The sequence below is a fragment of the Hyperolius riggenbachi genome, chromosome 5 (genome assembly GCF_040937935.1).
Source record: "Hyperolius riggenbachi isolate aHypRig1 chromosome 5, aHypRig1.pri, whole genome shotgun sequence".
Lineage (NCBI taxonomy): Eukaryota > Metazoa > Chordata > Amphibia > Anura > Hyperoliidae > Hyperolius > Hyperolius riggenbachi.
In genome coordinates, this window is record NC_090650.1 from 83267661 (window position 1) to 83293936 (window position 26276).

Genomic DNA, 26276 nt, shown 5'->3' on the forward strand with positions numbered 1-26276 from the left:
CTTGAAATTGGAAGTGAGATTGTGTGCAGATAGCACAGGGACTGGGTAACTTAAACGGATAACTGTAACAATTTCTCTTGCAGCTACCTCAAAAAATAACATGAAATGTTGGCTCCTTCTGCTGGCCACCTGGCTTCTTTGGCAAGGTAAGATAGGGAATGGGATTTGGAAAAAAGTGTCCGATGGGCCCCTGGACATCCACCAGGCCCTAGGCATCTGCCTAGGTTGCCTTATAGATGATCTACCTCTTTCTTACAGATCTCCATCCCCCACTTTCTACAGATCAGATTGATGGCACATTGTCAGTAGATGTGCTTGATTGTCCACATGGTCCACTGGAATGTACCTGATTTTTTTTGGTGAACTCATGCCTGCTCTTTGGCAAATTACATCACAAGATATTCCTCTGGAGCGAGCGGGCTTTCCCAATATCACTAATGCTAATGTATATTTAAAACTGCGTGGAGACTGATTAACTTTACACAAGCATTTAAAAATGCATAGGATGAAGAATTGGTATCACGGTTATAGGTTCTCTGGAAAAATATCTATGTAAAGTGCAGCTGTTTGTGGGGGACAAGCACTCTACAATGCAAAGCGTAATATTTCTGGTTATAAAAAATATATATATAGATTGCCAATTTGCCACACTATCCCCCACTGTCAGAAATAACCTACTATATATTACGCAATGAAATTTCATCTTTACGTCAAGCCTTGAGTGCATCCAACTAGGATAATGCTGCACGAAGACAAACACTGCGCAACGTGTGGATGGATGGAAGACACATGAGAATATGCAGAAAAGATGAGTTGGCATGGAGACTGATCATTACAGTATGGACCACTGAGAAAATATGGAAGTAACATTGCATAGACATTTAGGATGGAATGGCAAGAATTAGTCTGAAAGAAGCCCTGAGAGAGCCTGAGACATAGATGAAACACCCATAGCTTTAGAAGAAACGAATTAAACACTAAATTATGATTCCTGTCGTTTGGTAAAATAAGCATGGCATCTGTTTATGGAATGGCTGCCTATCTTGTGTGTGAAGGCACTATAAAATCCAACTCAGGCAAAACTTTTAATTTCTGTTATAAATAGAGAGTGGGACGACTCAAAAACCCCTCTGGGATGTTGGTGCTGTCAGTGTTATCTTTGCGAAGAACACCTCTTACTGCCTATTCCGATGACACCAAGGGATTTATAGTGGCTCTAATAAGAGTTGTGGGTGTCACCAAAAAGGAAAGCAAGGAACAGCCGTAAAACACTTGACAAAGGCTCTCTACTGCCCACTTCCGCTTTTAATAGGAAAGAGTCAGTCGTGTTTCTTCTTGATCCAACCCTAAAATAAACATTCTGCTTGGAAATTTTGCATTTAATGTGATATCTGTATGCCAGTAAGCAGAATTATAGTCTAGCTTCTTCCATCTGTTCAAGTTTAGAAGCAAAGGTGCATGTTGAAATCAGATAGTTGACAGCTATGCAAATAATGATTCAACAACCATCACTACAGACCAGAATATAAAGAGGCATTTCATTGTTTCATAAGAAGGCCTCTTGGGGAGGAAATGGGAGAGGAAGGAGGCTTCCTACATTGGGAGACAACAACTGCAATCAGCCTGGGAGAATCCTACCTTTCTCAGCAGCTTCAACATCAGAGGCCAACACTTGCTTGTACATACACAAGATTGTTTCTCAATCACTCTGAAGGCAACTAAACTGGACAACAATCACCTAATTATTAATTAGATGGTGCTGTTTAATTAGAGACCTCATTTCTGTAGCAACCTTTAGAGTATGACACCAATTTGGCAGATAGGTGCACCTGTGAGCTGGGAATAAAAACAAATTGACCAGTAGGTGGGTTCAATCCGCCTACTATTTAAGTTTAGGCACATTTAGCATTAAAACTATGGGTCAGACAAATGGATCAGATGAACGAAAAATAAAAAAAAACAGATTAGTGATCTAACAAACGAAAACCATCACAAAATGTTTCACTGTCAGAAATAAGAAAATTATTCATTCCTTAGGAAACCAATAATTGCTAAACTGCGAGCTAGGGAACATAAGGAATTGATCATTTCTTAAAAATGTAATTTTTATCAACAAAAAAAAATCTCACTTAAAGTTTCTTCTAAGATATGTTTCCTTAAACATATAAATGGCTAATTATTTATTACACGTTAATGAACCCCTTTAAAAAGCTTTATTTTTGCATTACCCATGCCAAGCAATTACATATCAGCTTGTAATAACAGTTCAAATATTTTTGTACAATTTTCAGCAGCAGGATCCAATAAATTCTCTCTTTTTACCCCCTAAATTTTTAAATATTAAGTCATCTGAGAGTTTCAAATGCAGATCTTTAAATAACCATCTGCTCTCCCTTTGGAAAGAAAGATAACTTTTCTTTTTTTTTTTTAATATGTAAAAAAAAATATCAAATATAAATTTATGAAAGACCATTCATGACATATACAGTAAGTGTATATATTTTTGCTACAGCAGCTTGTGATATTTGGAGTTAATTTAGATGCAAGGTCATATATAACCTTTACTAAACACACTAGTATAAGACCATAAATGAATGTATAGAGTCAGGCTCTTGTCTGTGTATAGAGATACGTTGCATTACTCTTGTACACATTAGCATACTCATAACCACGCCACTGGTATTACTTCGTAGGCTGCATAAGTTCTTGATGTAGAAATGTAAAGCAGTGTTGGCAGAGATAGAACCAACAAATTGTAAAGCATTCGTTCCCAGTAGTTCGATTGAAAAGTTAATTCATTCTATTCACAAACAAATTGAAGATGAAGGCTGCCAGAACTGTTGTGCACTTGTACGTCGTAACATTCTGTAAACAATATCTGATAGGATTTCAGAAAAAAAACCAAAACATTGATTATACAAAGGATTCTTTGTCTCTGTCCGCGCAAATTTTACAATCTGTGGATTCAACGTTTTGTAGAGAGTCTTCCCTTTCTAACATGATATTGTCACTTGTGTCTCTGGTCACACTGTCATAAGAAGGTGGGAAAGACGTAGAAGAAAGGGACTCTACTTTATCCAAATGACGCCCAAAATTTTCGTTCATCATGATAGCAATAAGGCCTTCCTTTTCAGGGGCGTCCTCTTCGATGATGTTACCATCACAAGATCTGTGACGATAAAGGAATGAGGCTTGTTTCATGGAACGGTAAAGCAAATGCCTCCTGTAGGCTCTTTGGATGATGCGAGCAGAGACCTCCTCTTGTTTGCGTCTTAAGGTGGTGGTGATAGGTTCGTAGGAAATCTTAGAAGGGTTGGCAGCCATGAATTTTTCTTCCATTTGTATCTTTAGAGCATCCATCTCTCCAGATTCCCCAAGAACTCTTTTGGTGAAGGCAAACAAAATATCTAAACAATGAATCCTGTCTCCACTGACCATAGGGAGGTCCATTGCGATCAATTTAATCTTATTTGGTATGGGTATACGCAAAGGTTCCGCAAGTGAGTCTGCAAATGTAGACAGGACACAGTAATCAATAAACTGTGTAGCTTCTGGGTCAAATTTCTCCCAGACTTCATAAAACATTTCAAAGTCATCTTCACTTAAAGGTTCGGTACTTTCCTCAGTGGCCACACTGAAGTTTTCCAGAATAATGGCTATATACATATTGACCACAATAAGAAATGATATGATAATGTAACTAACAAAGAAAACAATTCCTACTGGAGGATTTCCACAGTTCCCTACAGTTGCGCTTCCTGCGTTGGGAAATTTTGGATCACACTCTGGTTCCTTACTGTTTAATATTGGGTTGAGGAGACCATCCCAGCCAGCTGAGGTTGTGATTTGGAATAGGCATATCATGCTGTTTCCAAACGTCTGAAAATTGAACATGTCATCTATTCCACCTTCCATCTTGACATAGGCAAAGTTTGACATACCAAAGATGGCATATATGAACATGACGAGGAAAAGCAAGAGACCGATATTGAACAAGGCCGGAAGGGACATCATTAAGGCAAACAGAAGAGTCCGTATTCCTTTGGCTCCTCTTATAAGTCGAAGCACTCGTCCTATTCGAGCTAAACGTATTATTCTGAACAACGTTGGAGATACAAAATAGTTTTTTATAATGTCAGATAGTACGATACCTAGAAGAAAAACAAAGTGAGAAAATGTGTTAAAACCATTTCAAACCTATTTTTCTTTCATAAAAATATGACACCTGTTATGTCAGATTGTGCTCTTCAGTATGTTTTGCCCAATCAGACATTTTCGTCTACTCAAATGTCTAATTGGACAAAAAAATTGTATAGTTATTGTGAACTTAAGCATGGGCACAATGGGAATATTTGTTCATTATTTAGCAATCCACAGAGTAGATCACAAAAAGTAATTTTGGGGCAGTTGTACATTGTACATAAGTATTTAAATGTGGCTCAGATGGGGCCAAATGACTGCCTCAGCCAAAGGCTATCTATTGTGTGTAAGAAGCTTAAGACTGCATGTGTTTCAGCCTTATGCTGAGAGAACAGGATGAGATTTTTCAGCAGATTTACTGTCCGATCGATTTTCTGATCATTTCTTGGATCAATTTCCATTTACTTCTATTAGAAATCGATCAGAAAAATGATCAAAAATCAGATCAGACCCCTCGGAAATTATCTATCGAACTATCTACCTTCCAAAAAATCTCCTGATGTATTCCCAGCATTACTTTACTCCCACCTCCTTCCAATGCTGGGTACACAATATGAGATTCTCTGGCCAATTTACTGTCAGATCGATTATTTCCAACATATTCAATTTGCTTTCCGATCAATTTCCGAGCATTTTCCGATCGGCTTCCTATTAGTTAATGGAAATCGATTGGAAAATGCTCGGAAATCGAGCGGAAAGCAAATCAAACATGTTGGGAATAATCACTCTGACAGTAAATTGGCCAGAAAATCTCATAGTGTGTCCCCAGCATTAAACCAATTGTTTTCCCTTCAACCCAGGAAGTTGGAGGCTTCTAGTGATTTGCCCCTCTCTTCTACCCCACATAACTTTGGCCTTTGCATTAATGCATAGGCCAGAAGATGGTATCATGAAAGGCTTGTGGGACATTTGATTGCCTGGAAGTGCAGGGGAATCAGTAGGACCTCTGGGGCTTATTTCTACACTCAAGGCGAGGTAAGTAAGGGCTGGTTCACAAGGGCTTCTGGAGGCGTCTCACTCAAATGCTTTTCTGCTAGCGGGTTAATTCTTTCAGTTGGTCAATTTTCAATAACTTTATATTCTGCTCCCATATGTGACATGCGCTCAACTTAAAAAAGGACTGGAATGCATCTTGACATCTTGACATGTTCGGACATAAAGAACCGCGGAGATGGTCTGGGAGTTGTGAATCTGTAGGTACTATAATTGTGACTACTATTTATGCTCACCAGGTAATCTTCCTTTTTACAGCCACCCAAGCTTCATATAATTATTGAAATGACCTATGCACGCACTGATAAGCCCAGGGTAGGAAGACTGTTGAGAATAGAAGAGGTGGGGGAAATAATGGTCCATTGAAGCAAGTCGCTAAAAGAGTTTCCCGGAATTTAGGGCTCATGGACCACCTGGAAGGCAGTGTATCTGAGAATACAAGAAAGGGATCTATTTGTTTTCATTTATCTTGACCCCCTTGAACCTGGGGAAGGATACCAAGGTTAGTAATTCAACCCCAATATCCTGCATTCCTTTTTTTCTGCTTGAAATCTTCTGTTCCTCATTCTTCCATTTAACATAACCCATTCTCCTGCCTAGCAGTGACCTTAACCCTCTGCCATCCACTATGTCCTGGAAGACACATAGCAGACATTCAGAGCTAAGAAGCAGAACAAACGAAACATCAAATATTACAAAAGCAGTGTATAACTTTCATAGGTACAGAAGCTATAAATTAAAAAATAAATGTATATGCATAGCTAAAATGGACTATGTAAAAAAAAAACATTCACGTTTCCTTGTAAAAAAAAAAAAAAAAAGGCTTGCAACTTTACACATGTATTCTGCATTTGCAATTTTTGTATTCTTCTTTAAATTAACAATTTTTGTTAGTTGTTTTTGTGCACATTTTTGTGATTTTTCTATGAATTTGTATGCAAAATCACATGCAAATTTTCCAGCAAAACTTAATTTGTACGCATTCCTTTTGATATGCATTGAAGTACAAATCATGCACAGATAAAAAAAAGGCTGACCTGCCATCCAAACTTAAATGCTGAAAATTAGCGTTTTTGCAAAATTACAAAACAATTTTAATAAGCAAGAACCCTGCCTAACTTTTGAGGATGTGTCATCTTTGAAACTTTGGTGGTCCATAGAGGTCCCAAAGGTCCACAGAAGAAAGGAGAATACCTAAAGTTCCTGATCAGTTTGGCTGGAAATCTTAAAGGGGAACTGAAGTAAGAGGTATACGGAGGCTGCCATATTTATTTCCTTTTAATCAACACCAGTTGCCTGGCAGCCCTGCTGGTCTATTTCTCTGCAATAGTATCTGAATAACACCAGAAACAAGCATGCAGCTAGTCTTGTCAGATCTGACTTTAAAGTCTGAAACACCCGATCTGCTGCATGCTTGTTCAGGGGCTATGGCTAATAGTATTAGAGGCAGAGGATCAGCAGGGCTGCCAGGCAACTGGTATTGCTTAAAAGGAAATAAACATGGCAGCCTCCATATACCTCTCTCTTCAGTTGTCCTTTAAGTGTTCCCCAAGGTAGTTCACTTCTTCTTTCATGATCTACCCAATACTTCCTTTAATCTGTAGGAAATTCAAAGGAAATTGCCACAATGTTACGCCACTCGTGAACCCCCCATCCCCATAGGTTTGAGAGCCTCTGTGCTTGACCCACTGAGTTGTGCTCCCATTTTTGCCTGAGGAAGCGGGGTCACACCCGCGAAACGCGTCGCATTTGTGGCGTTGAATAAATTATTTGTCAATTCTGTTTTATCGAGACTTAAGTGAGTTTTCTTTTTTGTAAGAGGGAGGTGAGTCCACCCTAACATCCCCCTCTGCTTTTAAGCGGTTTTTAAAACGTTTTACTCTACTCTGGCGCCTCTGTATACCGAGTTTTTGCTGATCTTCTAGTCCACCCTGGGTGGAGGGGTGCATCCCCCTCTACTATCTACAGAGAGCGACTTCTTAACCTGAGTGAGGTCAGGTCCTAATGCTCCCCACCTGCATTTAAAGTGGTTGCCTATGGGTAACCCGTGTTTGTGAGTATATACATAAAATTGTATTGAACTCTTCATTTTACCTGACAATACTGCACCATATTGGGCTCTCGATTATTTTCTTGTTTTTAAGCACAATTTCTCAGATGCACACGAATTGTGTCATTATTTTACTTATTTAACCTGCCTGGCGGTCTATTAGGAACCGCCAAGGGGCAGCGCAACACTATTTTTTTAATAATTTTTTTTATATCATGTAGCGAGCCTAGGGCTCACTACATGATAGCCGCTGTACAGTGGCATCCCCCCGCCTGCTTTGATCGCCTCCGGGATTTCCTAAAAGGCTTCATCTGTCTGATTGGCCAGGCAGCGCACGGGGTTGGGGGGGAGGGGGCGCGGCGAGGTGAACAGCGGCGATCGAGCGCGGAGCGGCAGCGGTCGGAATGCACACGCAGCAAGCAAAGTGCTAGCTGCGTGCTGCAAAAAAAAAAGTAAGTAAATCGGCCCAGCAGGGCCTGAGAAATCCTCCTGCGCGGCATAGCCCGAGCTCAGCTCGGGCTTACCGCCAGAGAGGTTAATCTAATACTGTTTCCTAATAGTTTATTTTATTTTAATTATTTTATGTAAGCAATTTATTTATCTAATCAATTCTTATATCACTTTATGGCCATGATCAATTACTCCTATATGAATTCCGAAGCCTTTGGTTATAATTAATGTAATTACATAGATTAGTCTTTCGTGCAACCCACAGGGGCAGAGTTTTCACTTACATTAACTGATTGATCTTTTGCATTATTGTTTGCATTGATTTTATGTATTTATGTAAAGGATACCTTAGTTCTCCTAAATGTTAAAAACAGGCGTGCTCTGCGCATGCGCATTACGTAACCATGACATTCCAACTACGTAGTACGCATGCGCAGAGCACTACCGGCCACGGGCATGCGATCAAGGACATGCGTCACCAGGCCCTGCGCACTGCTCAAAGCCCTGGCCAACTAAGAAGTAGTTTCGGGGGGGGCCTTTAAAAGATAACGGAGGACTGCTTGCTACACATGCCTGCTCCCCCAGTTTTTAAAATGTATGAGAGCGAAGGTATTCCTTAAAGGATACATCCAAGCTAAAAGAAAAATCAAAATTCACTTACCTGGGGCTTCCTCCAGCCCCTGGCAGCCGTCCTGTGCCCTCGCCGCAGCTCCGCTCACTGCTGGTGTCCTCCGCTGAAGAAGCCAACCTCGCCAGGTCGGCTTCAGGGTCGTCTTCTTGTGCACTCCACCGCACGGATCAAGTGGTCTAGCCAACGTCATCAGGCATGTACTGCAGAGGCACAGTAGTTCTGTGCGAAGCTGCAGCGAGGGAACAGGATGTCTGCCAGGGGCTGGAGGAAGCCCCAGGTAAGTGGATTTTGATTTTTCTTTTAGCTTTGACCTCTCCTTTAAGCAGGTGACTGTGATCCTTTTATATGTATTATTGTTTTCAAACACTGTACCACAGACCATACAGACCATTCACAGAAGAAGACAGGTCCTGCAAAATGCATCATCCTTTCTGCTGTCAATAAATAATTTAATTAAACCTGCATTCTGAAGTAAGATTTTTCCATTACCCACGCCCAATTAAGTTCATATAACTTTTGGTGCACCTCTTTGTGTATTTTTAAAAAGAGACCATGTTGACCAAGAAGTCCAGAGTGTCTACCAAAGGGAATGGCTGGAAATGTGTTCCAATGAAATCTCTAAGGACGAAGCAATTAATGCAAGTTTGTAGGAGATTTTTGGATTATATCAAGTGTATGAAAGCAGGTTCCCTTTTTGAGTCTTTTGATAGTCAGCATAAGGCTATTTATAAGGGCTTTTCTGTAGTCTTGCCTACTTTTTAGGACAGGCGATTGGCTTATCATAAACACGCCCTCTTTCATAAAAGTAAATCTAAACTGGTAAAAAAATATAAGCATGCATTGGTTACTATTAGCTCCTTATTAAAAGGGATCTTTCAGCAACAGTTTTCACAATGGCCATTTTTTATGGCTGTTCCTCCACCAGACAAGTCATCGGGAACAGTTTTCACAAAGTTTGCATGTGGTTCTAATAAGAAACAGAGTGGCAGATCTGTTTCTGCTTAAGTAGTAACCACTATTTTTCTTACACACTCAATTAAAACAAAACAGAACATAGAGGAGTCCTCACTACTTAGATGCGGCCAATTCTTAAAAAGAAAGAAAATATAGATTTTATCCATGAAACTGAGTTTATTTACAGCAGTTTATGACTTAAAGTGTACCTGTAGGGAAAATGCCCTGAATGGATACTTAAGTCCGTAGAGGGAAGCCTCTGGATAATCCAGAGGTGTCCAACCGTCTCCCCCACCTCTTCCTGCAAACCTTTTCAACAAGGGCATGTTGAACGTGCACAGCCTTGCGCTTGCGCACTACACCAGAGCTGGATTTATACTTTGTGTGCCCCTAGACCAAGTATATTGCAATTCTCCTTTCATGTGCAGCAGTGCCCCTCCCATTCCATGTGCCGCCTCCTCTTCCATGTGTATCATGCATGTACAGCAGCCCCTCTCTTTAATGAACATCCACTTTGACCATCAGTTTCCCTTTTTCATGTATTGCTCCATATTATCAGACGCCTCTTTCATCTACAGCACCCCTTTTGCATGTCTCGGTGCCCCCTTGGGCCACAATCACCTAAGGCCTGGGCCTTTGTGGCCTTCCCAGAAATCCGGCTCCCAGCAGCATGGAGCCACTTGGGCCACAAACTTTCAGAGGGTCCCATGGAGAAGGGGTGGTCTAAGGGAGGATGTAGGAATCTTGTGGAGGATCCAGAGGCTTCCGTCTACCGAGGTAAATATCTGATTTTTGCTCTATTTTAAAGGAACCTAAACTGAGAAGGATATGTATTTTTCCTTTTAAAAGAATACCAGTTGCCTGACTCTCCTGCTGATCCTGTGTCTCTAATACTTTCAGCCACAGACCCTCCACAAGCATGCAGATCAGGTGCTCTGACTGAAGTCAGGCAGGATTAGCTGCATGCTTGTTTCAGTTCTGTGATTCAGCCACTGTAGCAGCCACAGAGATCAGCAGGACTGACAAGCAACTGGTATTGTTTAAAAGGAAACATCCATATCCCTCTCAGTTAAGCTTCCCTTTAAATTCACAGGTAGTGATGCTCTCCGGATTGAATTCGGATGAAATTCGAATGATTTTCATTCGGATTTCATCCTCCTAATTAATGCAGCTGAGCGGGTGGGCGAGGGAGGGAGGGGTTAAACTTACCCAGCATCCGTCTTCTTTCATCCATCCCACGACGCCTCCCACGCTGCGTTCCAAGCCGTGGTCACATGACTACAAACACTTCCTCCTTCTGGGTTGGAGGAGGAAGTGTCTGTAGTCACGTGATGCAGCTTGAATTAATTAGGAGGATGAAACCCGAATGAAAGTCATTCAGATTTCATCCATCGCTCATCGCTGCTCACAGGTTTACTTTAACCACTTTGTCCTCCTTGATGTATAAAAACGTCAAGGAGGACAGGCACGCTCCCGCGGCCGATCGCGCGTGTGCACACGCACTCCCGGCGGCGGATTCGGTAGCCACGGAATCAATGTATCGGGCTATGGAGCCCGATCACTGATTCCTCTCCCCCGATGAAAAAGCGACAGCTTCTCTCGGAAGCTTCGCTTTTTCTGAAGCTATGTTCCTCTAAGCGTACATTGTACGCTTAGAGTGACGCCATGTAAACAAACTCAAGATTGCCATCTTGTGGCCAAAAAGTAAAACTACAAGTAAAAGTAAAAAACATTACAATACACAAATATTTCCCCAAATAAAACACTTTTATATCCCACCCTCCCAAAAATGCCCACATAAAATGTTTAATAAAAAAAAGCAAAAAAAAACATTACTATAAAAAAAAACACAAATATTTACCTAAGGGTCTAAACTTTTTAAATATCTATGTAAAGATGAAATATTTCTGTCTATTTTTTTTTTATAAGCTTGTAAATAGTGATGAATGCAAAACGGAAAAAATGCTCTTTTATTTCTAAATAAAATACTGTCGCCATACATTGTGATAGGGACATAATTTAAACGGTGAAATAACTGTGACAAATAGGCAATTACAATACGTGTGTTAATTATGGAGGCATGTATTATTTTAAAACTATAATGGCCGAAAACTGACAAATAATGCATTTTTTCATTTTTTTTTCTTATTCTTACTGTTAAAATGCATTTACAGTAAGGTAGCTCTTAGCAAAATGTACCCCCCAAAGAAAGCCAATTGGTGGCGGAAAAAACAAGATATAGATCAGTTCATTGTGATAAGTAGTGATAAAGTTATAGGCTAATGAATAGGAGGTGAACATTGCTCGGATACATTAAGTGAAATGACTGAGAGCTTAAAGGGGAACTGAAGAGAGAGGTATATGGAGGCCGTCATGTTTATTTCCTTTTAATCAATACCAGTTGCCTGGCAGCCCTGCTGGTCTATTTCTCTACAGTAGTATCTGATTAAAACCAGAAACAAGCATGCAGCTAGTCTTGTCAGATCTGACTTATAAGTCTGAACCACTGAAACACCTGATCTGCTGCATGCTTGTTCAGGGGCTATGGCTAATAGTATTAGAGGCAGAGGATCAGCAGGGCTGCCAGGCAACTGGTATTGTCTAAAAGGAAATAAACATGACAGCCTCCATATACCTCTCTCTTCAGTTCCCCTTTAAGTGGTTAATGTATGTACTGCTTAACTTCACCTTGTAGTGGATCTCATTACAGGGAATCTATAGGCATCTGACTCACACACTTGAAACAAACATGCAGCTAATCTTGTCAGATTTTTTTCAGAAACACCTGATCTGCTTCATGCTTGTTCAGGGTCAGTGGCTAAAAAGTGTTAGAAGCAGAGGATCAGCAGGACAGCCAGGCAATGTGCATTATTTAAAATTGAATACATATTGTCAGCCTCCAAATCCCTCTCACTTCAGGTTCCCTTTAATGAAGTACACAGTTATATTTCACTAGATTACAAATGGCCAAATCAATAGAAATATAACTGTAGCAATTCAAAGTAAGGTCAATGTAAAGCATATGCTGACATGTCAATAATACACTCGCCAACTTAATAATAATTACACTCATTCTAAATTCAAAACGTAACACAGACAAACTAAAGACAGTTACTGCCTGACCTATACAACCCCCACCTTCTCCATAGTAAGACCTACTAATAAGAACCTCATGTGGTTACAATAAACAATAATATATAATCATATCAACATTTACACATTTTAAATATAAATAATTAATTAATTAAAAAAAAACCAGACATATGTTATTTGTTATGATGCATTTTGCTCTCATTATGTCATCAGTGACTTTCTCTCTTGTGAATACCTGAGTTATTGGCTAAACCACAGACAGATGTATCCGCCTAGGGATGTTGAGGGTGGTCACTGATTATATTAATTACACTTGCAGTTGTGCACTATAGCATGCGCAGATGAAAGCATTAACGATGGAGTGAGGGCAATTTTTGAAGCCTATGGATGGAGCATTCAATCAGTTGGGCACTGCCATACATCCTAAGCCTATTTTCAGTAATATGTGGCTCGATGGGGCAGCTGTATTAGTTGGATGCTGGCACTTGGCTTCTGTATTTTTTATTTTTGGGTTAAGGCCCTTTTCACATATAACAGAATTTATGTGCAATTCGCACACAAAGTACAGGGTGGGCCATTAATATGGATACAGCTTAATAAAATGGGAATGGTTGGTGATATTAACTACCTGTTTGTGGCACATTAGTATATGTGAGGGGGGAAACTTTTCAAGATGGGTGGTGACCATGGCGGCCATTTTGAAGTTGGCCATTTGAATTCAACTTTAGTTTTTTTTTAATAGGAAGAGGGTCATGTGACACATGAAACATATTAGGAATTTCACAAGAAAAACAATGGTGTGCTTGGTTTTAAAATAACTTTATTCGTTCATGAGTTATTTACAAGTTTCTGACCACTTATAAAATGTGTTCAATGTGCTGTCATTGTAGCCCACCCTGCAAAAAGTGTTTGTCACACATGCAAGCCAATGGCACTACATTTGACTTGTGTTGGTGTGTGATTTTTTTTCAAAGGTGATTTCTGCAGAAAAAATGTGGCCAGCATGTTTTTTTTCTTCCCTGCAACGGAAATGCTATTCACATATCAATTTCAGTCAATGGCTATACATATATATATATATATATATATATATATATATATATATATATATATATATATATATATATATATATATATACAGGATCTTCTCAAAAAATTAGCATATTGTGATAAAGTTCATTATTTTTTGTAATGTACTGATAAACATTAGACTTTCATATATTTTAGATTCAAATACACACAACTGAAGTAGTTCAAGCCTTTTATTGTTTTCATATTGATGATTTTGGCATACAGCTCATGAAAACCCAAAATTCCTATCTCAAAAAATTAGCATATTTCATCCGACCAATAAAAGGAAAGTGTTTTTAAAACAAAAAAAGTCAACCTTCAAATAATTATGTTCAGTTATGCACTCAATACTTGGTCGGGAATCCTTTTGCAGAAATGACTGCTTCAATGCGGCGTGGCATGGAGGCAATTAGTCTGTGGCACTGCTCAGGTGTTATGGAGGTCCAGGATGCTTCGATAGCGGCCTTAAGCTCATCCAGAGTGTTGGGTCTTGCGTCTCTCAACTTTCTCTTCACAATATCCCACAGATTCTATATGGGGTTCAGGTCAGGAGAGTCGGCAGGCCAATTGAGCACAGTAATACCATGGTAAGTACACCATTTACTAGTGGTTTTGGCACTGTGAGCAGGTGCCAGGTCGTGCTGAAAAATGAAATCTTCATCTCCATAAAGCTTTTCAGCAGATGGAAGCATGAAGTGCTCCAAAATCTCCTGATAGCTAGCTGCATTGACCCTGCCCTTGATAAAACACCAGCAGTTGACATGGCACCTCAGACCATCACTGACTGTGGGTACTTGACACTGGACTTCAGGCATTTTGGCATTTCCCTCTCCCCAGTCTTCCTCCAGACTCTGGCACCTTGATTTCCGAATGACATGTAAAAGTTGCTTTCATCTGAAAAAAGTACTTTGGACCACTGAGCAACAGTCCAGTGCTGCTTCTCTGTAGCCCAGGTCAGGCGCTTCTGCCGCTGTTTCTGGTTCAAAAGTGGGTTCATGCTTCCATCTGCTGAAAAGCTTTATGGAGATGAAGATTTCATTTTCCAGCACAACCTGGCACCTGCTCACGGTGCCAAAACCACTGGTAAATGGTTTACTGACCATGGTATTACTGTGCTCAATTGGCCTGCAAACTCTCCTGACCTGAACCCCATAGAGAATCTGTGGGATATTGTGAAGAGAAAGTTGAGAGACACAAGACCCAACACTCTGGATGAGCTTAAGGCCGCTATCGAAGCATCCTGGGCCTCCATAACACCTGAGCAGTGCCACAGGCTGATTGCCTCCATGCCACGCCGCATTGAAGCAGTCATTTCTGCAAAAGGATTCCCGACCAAGTATTAAGTGCATAACTGAACATAATTATTTGAAGGTTGACTTTTTTTTTTTTTAAAAAACACTTTTCTTTTATTGGTTGGATGAAATATGCTAATTTTTTGAGATAGGAATTTTGGGTTTTCGTGAGCTGTATGCCAAAATCATCAATATTAAAACAATAAAAGGCTTGAACTACGTCAGTTGTGTGTATTTGAATCTAAATTACATGAAAGTCTAATGTTTATCAGTACATTACAAAAAATAATGAACTTTATCACAATATGCTAATTTTTTGAGAAGATCCTGTATATATATATATATATATATATATATATATATATATATATATATATATATATATATATTGCTAGACAAAATTAAACATCTCTTGGCATGTAAAGCAAGTTACATATACTGTGTTTTATCCATGCGCAGTTTAAATGCATTTTCCTGTACAGAAAATGCTCTCCCAACCTCAGGGTGACCACACACCATACAATTCTTTAAATATCTTTTCAATTTAAGAATTGCAACCCATTTTTCTGACTGATTGTAACATTTTTAAAACTCTGACCAATGTACCACACATATATGTTCAATTCCCCAATTATGAAAAAAATGATTGGAAACTTGGGTCTGTACATCAAGAAATTGACAATCTACCACACACCATACAATTTTGATAAAAATTGACCAGAAAAACCCAACACTCCTGATCTTCTTTTATCAAATAAAAATGGGAAATTCAGATTTCTTGAACTAATCAAAAAAACCTTTTGATTTTTCAGGATAACCGATAACAAAATTAGAGCTTTTCATTTTATGGTGTGTGGCCACCTTTAGGTTTGCTTTTAATTATAAGACTCTGTTTTGAAACGTTAGACCTGCACCACTGATCACATTTCACAACCTGTCTACAAATAATAAAAAGTAATTTGACATTTTTTTTTTGTTTTTCCACTAAATGTGCAACTTACCTACAATGGAGAGAATCACAACCACAAAATCAAAGATGTTCCAGCCGATGGTGAAATAGTAGTACCTGAGAGCCAGGATTTTTAACGTACATTCCCCAGTGAAGATAACCACAAAAGCCAGATTAATATTGTACAGCAATTCCTCGATGTAGGCAGACTGGTCGTCAGTTTCCACCATCATGGTGACCATGTTAAGGCAGATGAGGACCATGATGATGATGTCAAAGGCTTGCTTAGTGACTAAATCAAACACAAAACCTTGAAATTTGTTCTGTAGAATAAGAAGAATCGGGAATTCAAATATGCAAAAAGTCAATCATTCTATAAAGCATGTAAATCTACTATTACAGCAAGCAGGGTCAATTCTAGCTACATGGTACCCCAGGGCAAAAGTAACTTGAGGGCCCACTGAGCATCCCCTCCCCCCAGCAGCAAATTCACCCACCTGGTGCATGCCCCCCCCCCCCCCCACCTCCTTTATTATGCTCCTCAAGGCCCCTGCTTAATTGTTGCCAACATAGTGACTCCTGTCCCTGATGGGGCACTGCTCAATTAGTCCGTGTGCTCTTGTGTTTATCATCAGCAGGTGCCTCTTCTCAGTGACCTGGTGCATATTGTTATGTAATGACATGAGCCAGGTCACTGAGAACATGTGGGCAGCAAGAATGAAGATGGGGAGGATGGACTAATGGAGTAACGCCCCAGCCAGGGCAGGTTACTGGTCAGTGTCCACCGCGTGCTCCACTCTCTGTCCTCCATGCACATACAAGCGCCCCATGTGGTTGCCGGCATATACGCGTGTGGGAGGTCACACACTCACCCATGTTATGCCTGCAACAACGTGGGGTGTGTGTATGTGCATGGAGGAAGGAGCGCGGAGCCATCGGCGGACACTGACTGGTAAAATATTCTACATTTTACATTGGGGGGTACAGCCCTGAGGCCAGTGGTGTGGCTTCACAAGACTGAAATCAATCAGGAATCGATCTGTGGTCTATAGGCAGGTAACAGATCTCTCTCCTATCAGATTCGATCAGAGAGAGATCTGTCTCTTGGTCGATCTGCCCATGCATTGCCTGACACATACATGCATTACCTTTAGACACATACAGATCTGCCAAAAGGTCCGTCCCTCATAAGATAGCCTTCAGGGACACTTAGGAAGCTATGTGACCTTACTGCTGTTATAAGCGATGAGCCTATTCAACATAATTGAGGCCCCTTCCCAGTTTCAGAGGTATACCGAAACCATACTGGAAGAGTAACTGCTTCACTATGAAACTGATGTAACAATGTGGCATGTACAAGCCAGGGACAGTGATTAATGAAATCCTTTTAAAGCCATTTGCCCGGTTTATGTTCCTGTTTATACCTGTGGCCTTGGAATCGGTTTCTGGGGCTTTTTCGAGCCCAGCTTCTTCATAGCATTGTAGTATTTCTTTTGTTCCTCTGTCATAAAAATATCTTGGCCTCCTAAGTAAAATAATAAAACCAAAGCCATTATTATTGTTGCCAATAGCAAAGGATTTGTTTTCATGTAATTGTCACAAGAGAGACATTTCAAAGCCGCATTTCAGAATTGTAAATGATAAAAAATACAATTAAAAGATGTTAGAAAACTTTATTTATATTGTAAAGACAATCAACTAACTCAAAAACACTGTAAAAGTGAGCATGTTATGATACAGCGTGTCTGCTCAATAGCACATCAGCAGACGGTTCAGAGGAGATGTATGGCGACATCATTAAACCCTGCTCAACTCCGCAATCTTACAAGGGGCGTGTCTGAGACCAAACTTGAGACAATTAAATAGCCAGGCAAAAAGTAAGTCTTCCCATTTATAGGACAAGCTGACAAAGCAGTTCCAGCAGTATACTCTGAATAAAGTAATGTAAAACCACATGGATCCCGGGAGCAAGACTGTTGTATTGTATTAAAGGCCACTTTTACTTCTGAAAGTCTAGCAAATATATTTTCCATTTTTATGTTAAAATCTGAACAAATATCAAATTCACGTGCTCTGTCTAGTAGAAACTGCACAGCTCTTAAATTATATTTGGATTTTGGTGCACTTCACAAACTATTTTGTAGTTTATTTGTCTGTTACATTCTGAATGCCACAAATGCATCCTTGTGCAATTTTCTGTAAAATAAATAAATCTGTTTCATTATACTTGGGCATTTTCTACTTTCTGCAATTGTTAAATTCTGCATCACTACCATTCAATTCCTGTACATATTTTAGTAAAAATACATTTTCCAATTCTGATATTTGTGACAGTAGGAAGAGACATCTGTCATATTTACAGTCAGCTAAATTCCTGCATTGTGCTTCTGTCCTTGTGGTTTCCAAAGATTTTTTTTTTCAATGGAGAAACACATCAATGATAAGAATGACTTTGTAAAAAAATATATAAATTTGCCTTCTTAAAAATGTTTTAAGGCAAAGTTATATTTAGCATCGCTTTTTTAGTGAGGCTTTTCGGTCACTTTTAACCCCTTATTCTCTCCTAGTGGTTCTTAGTCATCCTGAGCTATCTGGGTACTCGGTTTGTAAAACAAAAAAACTAAATATACTAACTAAATATTATATATCTATATATTTTCTTGAACTCACCTGCCCAAATCCCATTAGGAGACTAATACATGTTAATGGGTGACTGACGTATGCAGCATGATAAGATAAACATGTGTATGTATAGTCCCATTCCTACTTAGAACTAGGCAGTGTTCCTTTTTTTCTTCTTACTGTATGGGTTAAGAATCAGGGCTCTAAATCACAGTTGCTCTACTCTAAGACTACAGCTGTTAATAATCTATACACAAACCTTAAAGAGAAACTCAGACCAAGAATTGAACTTTAGCCCAATCAGTGGCTGATACCCCCTTTTACATGAGAAATCTATTCCTTTTCACAAACAGACCATCAGGGGGCGCTGTATGACTGATATTGTAGTGAAACCCCTCCCACAAGAAACTCTGAGTACGCACTCCTGGCAGTTTCCTGTCTGTGAACCTTGCTGCATTGTGGGAAATAGCTGTTTACAGCTGTTTACAACTGCCAAAAAAGCATGCAGCAGCTACATCATCTACCAACAGTAAAAATGTCACCATGTAATAAATGTCAGAATGTATATCAGGGATTTAAAAGATTTTACAATGGGCAAACACTGACTAAATCATTTATACATAATTATTGTAAAAATGAAACACTTTTTTTTTTATTATATTATTTTCACTGGAGTTCCTCTTTAAGTTGACCCTAACAGTAACAGAAGCCCTACTAGCACTAACTGTTCTCTAGCATTACCTAAACTTCCTGACCCTTGACATTAATTATACTTACCTACCAGCAATGGGAGTGTCAATACTTCAGCACTCAAGTCATCTATTTGCCCTAAGCTTCACATTTGCTTCTGCACGAGTGAATTAGGAAAAATTGTTCATAAGTGCCTAAAAGGCTGCTTGACAGTATTAGTTTTCACTAGGGGGTTGAATTATTTAGCCTTAAAGGTTTTTCAAAACCTTAAATATACTGTGATGTGTGACTTTTGGGCCCTGTGTTCTAATCTAGAGCATGCTCTAGGCCTTTTCCTGGATAGCCTGTACCTAAAAACAGCCCTAATGGTTAGAGCAAGTGTTTTAGCAATCACCATGTTTGTCTAGAGTATTATTATTTCCACTAGTAAAAAAAGCCCGCCCATTAAAAAACGGGTGCTACGCTACGGGCGCCCCCCCCCCCCAGTAACGCGAGCACAGATGCGTCTCGCTTGCCCGTCCTCCACCTCTGTCTGCAGTATATGTACACAGGGAGCTGCTTGCTTGGCAGTTGGAAAAAGCTGTTATTTCCCACAATGCAATGAGGTTTACAGACAGCAAACGGTCAAGTCTGGAAGCAGGAACACACACACAGGGACAGGATAATTCCTTTTTTTTTAATAATTCCTTTTTTTGTATAACGCTTTTCTCCTGTCGGACTCAAAGCGCTTGCGAGGCAGCCACTAGAGCGCACTCAGTAGGCAGTAGCAGTATTAGGGAGTCTTGCCCAAAGAGCTCCTTACTGAATTACTGGCTTACTGAACAGGAAGAGACGAGATTTGAACCCAGGTCTCCTGTGTCAGAGGCAGAGCCCTTAACCAGTACACCATCCAGCCACTGCAGAGACACAGGGGTTTTATTATATAGGATTAGGGTTACTGTTAACCACTTGATGACCCAGCCTTTACCCCCCCCCCCCTTAAGGACCAGCGCTGATTTCGCTGATCTGTGCTGGGTGGACTCTACAGCCCCCAGCACAGATCAAACACCAGGCAGAGCGACCAGATCGCCCCCCTTTTTTCCCCACTAGGGGGATGATGTGCTGGGGGGGTCTGATCGCTCCTGCCTGCGTGTGGCTGATGGGGGGGGGCACCTCAAAGCCCCCTCCACCGCAGGATTCCCCCTCTCCCTCTCCTCCCTCCCTTCCCCGGAGATCCGAGGCTGCACAGGAACGGATCTGTCCTGTGCAGCCTCTAACAGGCTACTGCCTGTCATGTGACAGCGATCCCCGGCCGCTGATTGGCCGGGGATCGCTGATCTAGTACAACGCTGCTACTGTTAGCAGCGTTGTACAAATGTAAACAACGCGGATTATTTCCGCTTGTGTTTACATTTAGCCTGCGAGCCGCAATCGGCGGCCCGCAAGCTATTCACGGAGCCCCCCGCCGTGAATTGACAGGAAGCAGCCGCTCGTGCGAGCGGCTGTTTCCTGATTAATTAGCCTGCAGCCGGCGACGCAGATATGCGTCGCTGGTCCTGCAGCTGCCACTTTGCCGACGCGCGTTATGAGTGCGCGGTCGGCAAGTGGTTAAAGGGAACCTGAACTGAGTAAAATTATTTAAAACAAACACATGATGTACCTTCAAATGAATATTACATACTTACCTCGCCGTCCGTTCCTCTCATTGGCCCATGTGCAATTAACTTTTTCTCCTAGTTTTCTCCTAGGTTATTCTAGGTGATATATTTAAACTTATCAATAAAGTACCTTTTAAATCATCAGCAAGCAATAAAAACATTAAAATTGTTTTGATAGTTCTTTTTCAACTCGTTTTTGGGACTTTTTCAATTTCAAAGGGCTGAAAAGTTACTGTAAATAAAAGATAAAAAAATTATATCCTCGGAGAAAACGTAGGAGGAAATGTTAATTGCATATGGGCCATTATTTTTTTATGACAAGGATTCCTTCCAGTTCTGAAAAGATTTTGGCAGAAATGTAATATCAGTTGCTGTCAGTTATATATCAGTTGCTGTCAGTTATAACTGAAAGCACCACTAATGAGTAAGGTAATGCCCATGTTTCCCTATGGCTCACATGGGCGATAGTTGAAGAGTGTGCTGACTAGGAAGCTGTTACGGGGTAATGGCCATTTTAAAAGTGGGGGAGGGAGAATTCCATTGATCACAGTGGACAAAACAGGATGCAGGAGAGGAGAAAGAGATTGATGAGTAGATTACACGGGAGGTAAGTATGACGTGTATGTTTATTTTTACTTTTAATTTTTAGTTCAAGTTTGCTTTAAGGTTAGAACCAGGGTTATCATTTTTAACTGTTTTCAAAACTGTAACCCTCATGCTGGGAACTAACAGCAGCACCTTGCTTAATATCCCCGCATCTTGTTTTATCAATGTCACTTCTGTTAAATTCAGCTAAACATCAAACCCCCCTGGCTGTCTGCTTCTCAGAAACCACATATAAGCTTATGATAAAGCAGCAGCGTTCTTCATAGGGGACATTCCCCTATCTCTATGTACCTGAGATCCAGTTTCTGATGACTAATGCCTTCCACTGAGTCACCATAGAAAAAGTGTCTTTGAAAAGTAGCTGTGCTTATCTGATTCAGCGTTATGAATCCCGGCTTGTCTATCTGGAAAGGTGACTGTTTTATCCCGTATGCCTCTGAATCAAATAACGGAGGTTCAGAAAGGGACAGGCTGACAGATGGCTTTCCAGACAGAGAATTACAATAAATGACTAAGAATGACAAGGAGGAAAAGATCACTGACGCAGGACCGCTAAAGGTACGGATGTAAACACAGCTGGTTATTAACTGAAGTGGGTCATTTCTGTGAAGAATATTGCTGTAGAATAACATACTGGGTCTGACTTACTAAATTATTATCCACGTTTTAGAATATCTATTTAATTTACGATGAACCACAACAACTTTTGTCAGGGTCGAAAAGAAACCTTAAACGCCCCCTTACTAAAACAAAACAAAAAACAAGCTATGCTAAATGTAGTTTTGCCTTCTTAACCACTTGAGGACCCACCCTTTCTCCTCTCTTAAGGTCCAGCGCTGTTTGTTGTGATCTGTGCTGGGTGGGCTCTGCAGCCCCCAGCACAGATCAGGGTGCACGCAGAGCGATCAGATCGCCCCCCTTTTTTCCCCCCTATGGGGATGATGTGCTGGGGGGGTCTGATCGCTCCTGCGTGCAGGCTAGTTGCGGGGGGGGCACCTCAAAGCCCCCCTCCGCGGCGACATTCACCCCCCTCCCTCTCCTACCTCTCCCCCCCGGTGATCCGGGCTGCACAGGACGCTATCCGTCCTGTGCAGCCAGTGACAGGACGTCCCCTGTCACATGGCGGCGATCCCCGGCCGCTGATTGGCCGGGGATCGCCGATCTGCCTTACGGCGCTGCTGCGCAGCAGCGCCGTACAATGTAAACAAAGGGGATTATTTTCGCTTGTGCTTACATTTAGCCTGCGAGCCGCCATCGGCGGCCCGCAGGCTATTCACGGAGCCCCCCGCCGTGAATTGACAGGAAGCAGCCGCTCGCGCGAGCGGCTGCTTCCTGATTAATCAGCCTGCAGCTGGCGACGCAGTACTGCGTCGCTGGTCCTGCAGCTGCCACTTTGCCGACGCACAGTATAAGCGTGCGGTCGGCAAGTGGTTAAAGAAGACGGTATTTGTAATTATTTAGCTAAATGTGAACAAGAAGGAACTCCCATGATGCATCACCTCTGCTTAGTGATTGGCTATGCAAAGCATTCCTTTATGCACCAGATAAGCAGAGCACATAGCTTAAAGAGAAACTCCGGCCAAGAATTGAACTTTATCCCAATCAGTAGCTGATACCCCCTTTTACGTGAGAAATCTATTCCTTTTCACAAACAGACCATCAGGGGGCGCTGTATGACTGATATTGTGGTGAAACCCCTCCCGCAAGAAACTCTGAGGACCATGGTATTCCTGGCAGTTTCCTGTCTGTGAACCTTGTTGCATTGTGGGAAATAGCTGTTTACAGCTGTTTCCAACTGCCAAAACAGCAAGCAGCAGCTACATCACCTGCCAACAGTAAAAATGTCACCATGTAATAAATGTCAGAATGTAAATCATGGATTTGAAATATTTTACAATGGGCAAACACTGACTAAATCATTTATACATAATTATTGTAAAAATAAAGCACTTTTTTTTATTACATTATTTTCACTGGAGTTCTTCTTTAAGAGTCTCATGCTCTACCGACTAAGCTATCCGGGCCAGGGCCCCTGAAGCACATAGCTAGAACTGCTAGTGTGCAGTCTCTGCACTCTGTCCTCCCTGGCCACCGCCGATTACCCAAAAGGAAGAGGTGTTCTTTGCATGGGAAGGACTCCCTCTCTAGCATCAAAAACGCCCCCCTCCTGCCTCCCCCCCGCCCATTTACTGTTTGCCCCGCCTCTCCTTCCCACTTCACCTCCTCTCTGTGTTCTACAAGAGAAGCACAGAGAAGAGATGCAGCATCCCGGCCTTTTTGTTTTCGTGAAACCGGCCAATTACTGTCAGCAGGCGTGGCGAGGAGCGGTGGCGGGGAATTGGGAGGTATGTAATAATGACTCTCTTCATCCCTCATTGAAAATGTGTGGACACAGTAATGCATAGTCATGGATACAGCAGTAGGATATGGAGATGCACGGCCATCCTTCCCAGAGTGTCGCTACTCATATCTGCAGGGCGGCTGTGTATAGCAGTGCGTTTCCTAAATATTCATTCATGGAATTGCCATTCACTTTTCTGTACTATCCTGTGATTGGTGACCTCACTACATGTAGGGGAGGGATTGGAACTCCATCCTATACAATCAGTGTGTTTAGAGGTTACTGGCTAGCTACTAAGGAATCAGCACCTGCATCTGCTGGGGGACTCAGAGCCCAATGGGACTTATCTTTTTTTCTTCAGTAGTGGTGCTAACTACTCTCTGCAATGTCTCTTCCTCACAGCTGCCTGATTGACAATATGGCGCTGTGTAAAAAATACACTGTGGTGCATTTTTGAGTGACAGAGATGGGCAGCTCCATGCTGCCAGTGTGACTGGACCCTAAGTGAGTATAAAATCATTATTATAAAGAGGAAGCCTGCGCGGGGGCAGTACTACATGGGTAGTGTTACCGACCCCTTAAAGCACACCTAAAGTGAGAGGCTGACATTTTTTTTCCTTTTAAACAATGCAAATTGCCAGTTGATCCTCTGCTTCCAATACTTTTAGCCATAGACTCTGAAAAAGCATGTCAATCAGGTGCTCTGAACGAATTCTGACTGGATTAGCCACATTCTTATTTCAGGGGTGTGATTAAGATACTACTGCAGCCAAAGAGATCAGCAGGAAGGCCTGGCAACCGGTATTGTTTATAAAAAAAAAAAAATATAGCAGCCTCCATATCCCTTTCTGTTCAGGTGTTCTTGTGAACTTGTAAAGGACCTCTTTCTACTATTACTAAACCTCTATATGCCCTTAAAGGGGAACTGAAGTAAGAGGTATACGGAGGCTGCCATATTTATTTCCATTTAATCAATACCAGTTGCCTGGCAGCCCTGCTGGTCTATTTCTCTGCAGTAGTATCTGAATAACACCAGAAACAAGCATGCAGCTAGTCTTGTCAGATCTGACTTTAAAGTCTGAAACACCTGATCTGCTGCATGCTTGTTCAGGGCCTATGGCTAATAGTATTAGAGGCAGAGGATCAGCAGGGCTGCCAGGCAACTGGTATTGCTTAAAAAGAAATAAACATGGCAGCCTCCATATACCTCTCTCTCTTCAGTTCCCCTTTAAAATGCAGAAATCCATGTTGTCTGGGAATGCAGACAAATTATTGCATTTCTAAACAGAATTTCCGAAAAACAAACAAACTGCAGAAAATTCTTATATGCTTTGCATATTCTTGGCTGCGTTTTACATTTTGCCCATAGGCTTTCTGAAAAGCTTCGAGTGGACCTATCAGCTAAAATCAAACTGAACATAAAATATAATAGAATGTAGCAAAAAGCACACATAAAAAACACACTAAAAAATACAATTACCAAATTGAAAATAAAACATAACTTGAGTGAAAATAAAAACAAGATAAATCCACTTTAAGCCTTGACAACATCCATTTGCAACAGAGTCAAGGCCTGCCACACCCACGCAGAACTCTGTTACTTCACTTGTATTCTACTGCTTGCCAGCTAATACATATCACAAAGTTTTCTTCCCAACAAGAGTCTTGGTGACCTGACATATATTCACTTTTACCGCTGTTGCTATAGTAGCACTAATGATTTGGAATGGACAGAGATCTGCCACGGTAAATAATAAAAGATTTCAATAAACGCATTTAACGATATAAATTTAATTATATGTTTAGTAAAGGAAAATCACAGATGTCTCTGAGACTCCAAGCACAAATGGATGAAAATATGAGATATAAATATAAATGCTGTTACTATCCAAAACATAAAGTAACATAGGAATATTATCACACAAAAAAAACGGTTAAAGTTACGCGTGCAAAGAGGATAACATTTACCAGCTTTATGTAATCTATGTAGCGGGCGTTATGTCATTTACGTAACTCATGTCATACATACATTGCCTACCTTGCTTGAATAATGTGCAATAAGTCACATTATACACAGAAGTTAGTTAGTACTGGCGCAAACAATGTGCTCCCTGCAGAGAGCCAGAGCAGATCCCTATGCTCGGTACACAAAAATACAGAACAGTTGCCTGGTGCACATAGAAGATACCACCTTCAGCGATAGTTAGATGTTGTTGGTCTGTTGTGTGGACTCTCTGTTCTGGTAGAGGAACGTCTACTAGTATCCTTCTGATTGGACTAGGCAATTGTCCTCCTGGTATCTGGCTGGGTAAGTTGTGTGAGCTAGTAGCTTAGAAGCTCTTTCATTCGACAAGCAGGTCCGAGCTGAGCATGGTATGTGTCCAATCCTTTCCACATACATCACTGTATGATGAAGGCACACAGCTAAAACACTGGGCCAGGAGCAACTTTTTAATACGTCAATAAACAAAGACGTTTTCACACAAGTTACAGTGTCCAACTACAGGTGCAGTCTGCACTAGATTTTCCAATTTTTCCCCATACTACCAGCTCTGGATGGCCCATTTTAGAGGGTGACATATATGACAGGATTGGACACACGCCATGCTCAGTATGGACCTGCTTGCAATCTCACAGAGCTTCTAAGCTGTGTGCTCACAGTACTCAGCTAGCCAGATACCAGGAACATTTCCTAGT

At 41.0% G+C, this 26276-nt stretch overlaps 1 protein-coding gene across 1 annotated transcript in view; it reads right to left on the reverse strand.

The window, feature by feature from the left end:
• Positions 1 to 2477: 2477 nt before the first annotated feature.
• Positions 2478 to 26276, reverse strand: part of LOC137518281 (sodium channel protein type 5 subunit alpha-like) — a 455983-nt gene continuing 432184 nt past the window's right edge. The window contains exons 24-26 of the mRNA XM_068235926.1: positions 17108 to 17212; positions 15736 to 16006; positions 2478 to 4151 (exon numbers count right to left, since the gene is read on the reverse strand). Coding sequence (XP_068092027.1) covers positions 2914 to 4151; positions 15736 to 16006; positions 17108 to 17212 — 1614 coding nt within the window. The 3' untranslated portion in view covers positions 2478 to 2913. The remainder of the gene's footprint in view (positions 4152 to 15735; positions 16007 to 17107; positions 17213 to 26276) is intronic.